The sequence below is a fragment of the Colobus angolensis genome, unplaced genomic scaffold (genome assembly GCF_000951035.1).
Source record: "Colobus angolensis palliatus isolate OR3802 unplaced genomic scaffold, Cang.pa_1.0 Scaffold511, whole genome shotgun sequence".
In the NCBI taxonomy this organism is placed as follows: domain Eukaryota; kingdom Metazoa; phylum Chordata; class Mammalia; order Primates; family Cercopithecidae; genus Colobus; species Colobus angolensis.
In genome coordinates, this window is record NW_012118611.1 from 4,977 (window position 1) to 11,482 (window position 6,506).

Below are 6,506 nucleotides of genomic sequence, written 5' to 3' on the forward strand. Positions count from 1 at the left end.
ACTAACACCATCTCCAGAGTCTAAGACACAAAGGCGATCCTTAAATGTCCATGTTGGAGGGGCTCCTTGGCAGATCTGCTTGTTAGGGGGCTCTTCCAGCTCCATTTACAGAGCACTTTACATAATATTGAGAAAAAATACATGGTTTGCATTAAAGAGTGGGAAGCCTTGGGAAGATAGGAGGGTGTGGTTGCTGCAAGGTACCCCTTGGGCCCAGACTAGACAGTGTGTAGGCAGAAATTGCAAAGCCTCAGGGAGTGAATTTACCATCCAAGAGTGAGGTGAGACAAGTCATCCATGACTTGGGGAAATATCGTTTTAAATACTTAGAGGATCCGGAATCCCTGTGCACACAGTCCCAGGGGTTATGGGAAGCAGAAAGTTTGTGCAGGGAGATAGGGAGAAGGAGGAGAGATTAGGAAAAGTACCATTTGTCCTCCGAGACTGCCCCTATGGATTTGGTCCCATTATAGGACAGAGGGAGGGTCTACAGGGAAAACACCAGTTGAACTGTTTTCAGAAGGGCTTTGAGAAAAGAGGACACAAACTGGCCTGCTCAGGGCCCATACAGCAAAGCTGGCTCCCAGGTCCACAGCAGATGGAGGGGGAGGGAAATACAAGAGGACTCCTTCTGACAGAAAATCTCACTGACTTCTTGGGGGCCTTAGGAAAAACTGGGCTTCTGCACAGCAAAAGCAGCCATCAATGGAGTAAACAGACAACCTGCAAAACAGGAGAAAATATTCACAAACTCAAATACTCATGAAATACTCACAAACTATCCACAAAGAGCTGAAATCCAGAATCTCTAAGGAACCTAAACAATTCAACAAGCTAAAAACAAATAACCCAATTTAAAAATGGACAAAGGACTTGAACAGACACATCTCAAAAAGACATACATGCAGCCAAGAAATGTGAAAAAATGCTCAACATAACTAATCATCAGAAATGCAAATCAAAATCACAATGAGACACCATCTCACACCAGTCAGAACAGCGATTACCAAAAAGTCAAAAAATTAACAGATGTTGGCAAATTTGTACAGAGAAAGGCAACCTTTATACACCGTGTGGGAGTGTATTAGCTCAGCTACCATGGAAAGCAGTTCAGAAGTTTCTGAAAGAACTAAAAGTAGAGCTACCATTTGACCCAGCAATACCATTATTGGGTATATAACCAAAGGAAAAGAAATCATTTTACCAAAAAGACACATGCACTCATATGTTTATTGCAGCACAATTCACAATAGCAAAGAAATGGAATCAACCTAGGTGCCTGTCATTGGACGACTGGATAAAGAAAATGTGGTACATATACACCAAGGAATACTACACAGCCATAAAAAAGTGAAATTATGTCCTTTGCAGCAACATGGATGCAGCTGAAGACCATTATCCTAAGTGAATTAATACAGGAACAGAAAACCAAATGCTATGCGTTCTCACTTATAAGTGGGAGCTAAACACTGGGCACGCGTGGACATAAGGATGAGAACAAGAGACCCTGGGGACTACTGGAGCAGAGAGGAAGGGAAAAGGAAAGGGTTGAAAAACTAACTTATTAAGTACTATGCTCACTACCTGAGTGACAAGATCTCTCAGATCCCAAACCTCAGCTTCATGCCATAAATCCATGTGACAAACCTGCATATGTACCCCCTGAATTTAAAATAAAAGTTGAGGAAAAGAAGAAAAAAAAAAGAAAACTGAGAAGAGGGACTGGTGCACTGACACACATTCCTGCAGAGGGCACCAAAGACCAGACAATCCCATTTTAACAAACGCGATTTGGGGGTTTTCTTGTTTTTTAAACATAATCCCATCCACAAGAGGGTGGATACGCAGCTCTTTTTTTTTTTTTTTCTTCGTTTGTTTTCTCTCTCACTCACTCTCTGTTGTTTTTTCTTCTGCTTTTTCTTTTTTTAATATTTTTCTTTTTTGTCAATTGAGATAAAATTTACATAATATAAAATTGACCATTTTAAAGTATACCATTTGGTGGCATTAAGTACATTCCCAATGTTTTGCAACCACCACCTCTATCTAGTTCCAAAATATTTTCATCACCCTAAGTAAAACCCCAAAAATGTTAAACAGTTATTCCTAATCTCCACTTTCAACTGCCCCATCTCCTCAGCCCCAACAACCACAGTTTTTTTTCTGTCCCTGTATTTACCTGTCTGGTCATTTCATGTGAATAGAATTGTAAAGTGTGTGACATCCTGTCTTCTTGCCTTTGAACTTTAAACATTGTACCTGAGGTGGGTTGAGCTGAATGTGTCTGCAGGAGCCCTGGCTGCCCACCTGAGAGACTCTGGGCCACACATGGGCTCATGCACAGGACCAGTGTCAAGTGACCTACCCATGGGCTGAAAGCCCACACCACCAGGACACCTTTCTCCGCCATAGCTTCTCCCAGTGCTCGTAACTCTTCGTCTGACAACAGGCATCACAATCTGCTGTCAACACAGTGTGCTCTGTACATCGTAGCAGCTCTCTCTAGATTGTTCAAACCTGAGCCCTCCTTCCCAAGTCATCAGGACAAGTGTGACCAGATGCAGCACAGTGGCTCATGCCAGTAACCACAGCACTTTGATAAGCTGAAGTGGGAGGATCGCTTAAGCCTGGGAGTTCAAGACAAGCCTGGGAAACATAGCAAGACTTTATCTCTACAAAAAATACCAAAAATTTAGCCAGGCATGATGGTGCACCTGTGGTCCCAGCTACTTGGGAGGCTGAGATGGGAGGATTGCTTGAGTCTAGGAGATCAAGAATGCAGTGAGCAGAGATCACACCTCTGTACTCCAGCCTGGGTAACAGAATGAGACCCTGTCTTTAACAATAAATTAATTCTTTTTTTTTTTTTGAGGCAGAGTCTCACTCTGTCGCCCAGGCCATAGTGCAGTAGCACAATCTTGGCTCACTGCAACCTCCACCTCCCTGGTTCAAGCAATTCCCCTGCCTCAGCCTCCCAAGTATCTGGGATTACAGGCGCAGGCCACCATGCCAGGCTAATTTTTTTGTATTTTTAGTAGAGACGGGTTCTCACCATGTTGGCCAAACTGGTCTTGAACTCCTGACCTCAGGCTATCTGCCTGCCTCAGCCTCCCAAAGTACTGAGATTACAGGTGTAAGCCACCACACCTGGCCAATTAATTTTTTAAAAAAGACAAGTGAGTCGAGTTTTAGGTCACGTCATTGTCTGGTAAAAGCAGATCACAGGGACAACATAATTCTTACGTGCTGACATATAAAAGGGGGAACAACAGTTTGACCAAAGGGACACTCCCCCAGAAGGGACATAGGAGGGACCTGGCACTTGGATTTCCTCCACCGCCCCCGGGCACAGGGAGTGCTCAGATAAAGCTCCTCCCTCTAGGAAAGCAAGGACTCCTTTCTCACAAAACCCACCCAGGAAAAGGCCCAGACTTTTGAGTCATCAAACAAGAAGGTGAGGAGGGAATGGGCCTGGCCGCTGGGTGCAAGAAATCAGCGTGAAGGTTCTAAGCTGGGTCAGGGAGGCTGCCAAGAAGAATAGACTCCCATGACCCCACGGCCACGGAGGGCAGCGAAAGGCTGGGGAAGATGAGCCCTGAACATCCCTCCGGGACAATATGGGAATTAGGCCATTGCAACATGATCATAAACACCTTTCCTGAAGGACCCGGGCCAGCTAGGCTGGGCCTGCACACTGCCAGATAACTGCAGGCTTTACTTGCATTCACAGTTCCTTCAGTTGGCCTGGGTCCCATCTTGAGGCCTGTCTCCTCCCCGCGGGCAGTATCTCCTGCTCCCCAGCCCTGGGTGTTCCACACTGGGGATCACACTGGGGAAGCCTTTTTTGTCCTCTACTGCAACTGCCCAAAAGGCACAGTTACATACTTTTGCAAAAAAGCAAAAGAAAGAATCTCTGGAAACTGGGGGAGCTGGCGGCTTTTGCCAGATGTCTAGGCTGCCTTTCACATCACCGCCTGGAGACAGCATGTTTGGCCTGGGTCACACCCCACCTGGAGTTGGCAGGAAACTAAATTAATTCCCCTAAAGTTGCCAGGACTTCCCAAGGAAGCTGCAGCAGCTCTCGGTGCCAGGTGAGCATTTTCCATGGTCAGGACGCTGTTCACTCTTCAGTGTTTCTGCTTCCTCCACCCTCTCCCCATCCCCAAGGGGCAGAAGGACCACAGGGTCTTCCTGGAAGGCAAGAACCAAATAGGACAAGAGCCTGTGCCCACACAACTCCCTAATAACACACGTAAATGCCCAACCTGGATGGCTGTGCTGGGAAGAACCGCCCAAGGCCACAGACCTTTTTCCCAACACCTGCTCTCTAAACCGAGGTTACAAGAAATGCTCACAAGAGACTCATGAGGGTGTTGGCCTGCCCATCCCAGCTGAAGAGCTCTGAGGATTGGGCCCAGACCCCAGCCCCTGACTATAGAAGTCCCCATGGGGACAGTGGGAAAGCAAAGGATATTAAGGGAATCCCCTGATGTCATTCTGACCTCGAATTTGCTTAATCCGAGTCTAGGTTTTCTCCCCCAGCATTCTGGTGTTTCATGACAGTCTCCAGCTAGAGATTGGGCTACGGCTCTTCATGAGCAGGTTAGAAAATCAAACCCCTTCCCTCCTGGATGTCCTTGTGAAATTCCACAGAGGGACTAGGGTGAGAGGTGTGTTACCCGTGAGAAGATGGGTACAGGAGCACATGAGGCTTGCTTTGTCTCCATTTATGGCATTAATAACTTGTTTGGGAGTGACAGTGAATGACCTTTTCTTCTTTGTCTTCCACGGCATTTTTCCTCTACACCTGTTAGCTTCCTGGCGGTGGCTCCTCTCCCAGTGACAGTGCATGGCTCTGACCTGGCAGGAATGGCCATGACGTGCGATCGAGAGGACTTCCTGCCCATCTGCTTTGTCACCCTGGTCTTCCTGCAGCTCCCACTGGCCAGCATCTGTCAAAACTGTGGGACAGACTCTTGTGCAAGTCGAGGCAGGTGCCCTGGCATAGGAGGTGTGTGTACAGCATGGCAGGAAGCTGAAGCATCTCCTAGCAGCTCAGGGCTTAAGAGGTCCCCAAAGCTTCCAAGATAAGGGAGGGGCTGCGGGAAAGCGCCCTGGCCTCCCTACACATGGCTAACCCAGCACTTTCTGATCTGCCTCTCCCAGGGAAAGCTGACTTTGATGTCATTGGGCCTCATGCCCCTATTCTGGCCATGGCTGGGGGACATGTGGAGTTACAGTGCCAGCTGTTCCCCAATATCAGTGCCGAGGACATGGAACTGAGGTGGTACAGGTATCAGGCCTCCCTGGCTGTGCACGTGCATGAGAGAGGAATGGACATAGATGGAGAACAAAAGTCGCAGTACAGAGGAAGGACTACCTTCGTGAGTGACCACATGGCCAGGGGCAAGGCCATGGTGAGGATTCACAGGGTCACCACCTTCAACAACAGGACATACTGCTGCCACTTCAAGGATGGTGTAAAGTTCGGCTAGGCCATTGTGCAGGTGCAGGTGGCAGGTGAGGCCGGTGGCTAGCTGGCTATCAGTCCTACTTCCGGGCATGGCCTCGGGGCCCAGCATGTTCAGGTGGGGGGCTTTTCAGGAGGGTGAGAGTGCACTCTCGCAGCTGCCGTGCTGGCCTGCGCTGCTCCTGGAAAGTTCAGCTGTGAAGACAGGGTCACCTTCTTCATCTTCCTTTCCCTCCTTACACCAGTGGACTGGAAATTGAAGGGAAGGGAAAGAGAGAGATGGGGAGAATGAGAGAGACACAGAGATGGAGGGATAGAATGAGAAAGAAGCAGGGACAGGCAGACAGAGGTGGAAAGATAGATGGAGAGAAAGACAGAGATAGGTGAAGAAAGAATGACAGAATTATAGAGATGAGGAGAGAGAGAGATGGAGGCAAAGGGACAAGCAGAGACAGAGAATAAAAGACAGGAGAGACAGAGATGGAGAGAGACAGAGAGAATGAGAAACTGAGAGAAACACAGAGAGAATGAAACAGACAAAGAGACTGAGAGAGTCAGTGACAGAAAGAGAGACAGAGACAGAGAGACAGTAAAAGAGAATGAGAAAGAGAGTAAGCAACAGAAACGGGGAAGAAGAGAGAGACAGAGAAATAATGACAGGAGACAGAGAGACCAAGAGAGAAGAGAGTCTTGAGATACAGGAGGTTTCCCGAGTGACTCAGAACTTGTGCTTTGAAGCGGACAAGCCTGGGTCCCATCTTGTGCCGTGAATTCTACTTCTGCAACACAGGATGCTTATTCAATCTTCCTGGGCCTTTTCCGCTTTGCTTGCCCTATTTTGTCTGGGAAATGGGGGAACTCTGTTAAGGATGGCATGTGATACAGGGTAGGCAGTTTGTGAAATTGCCAAAATACATTGGAAATCCTCAAGATTTTGTTTTTCCTTTATTTTTTTTTTTTTATTTAAGTTCTAGGGTACATGTGCATAACGTGCAGGTTTGTTACATATGTATACTTGTGCCATGTTGGTGTGCTG

The 6,506-nt window shown here is 47.4% G+C and overlaps 1 protein-coding gene across 1 annotated transcript in view; it reads left to right on the top strand.

Moving 5' to 3' along the window:
• Positions 1 to 5,213: 5,213 nt before the first annotated feature.
• The window catches only part of BTNL10 (butyrophilin-like 10), a 6,909-nt gene continuing 5,616 nt past the window's right edge, over positions 5,214 to 6,506 (top strand). The window contains 1 exon segment of the mRNA XM_011960526.1: positions 5,214 to 5,520. Within this exon segment, the coding sequence (XP_011815916.1) occupies positions 5,214 to 5,520 (307 nt within the window).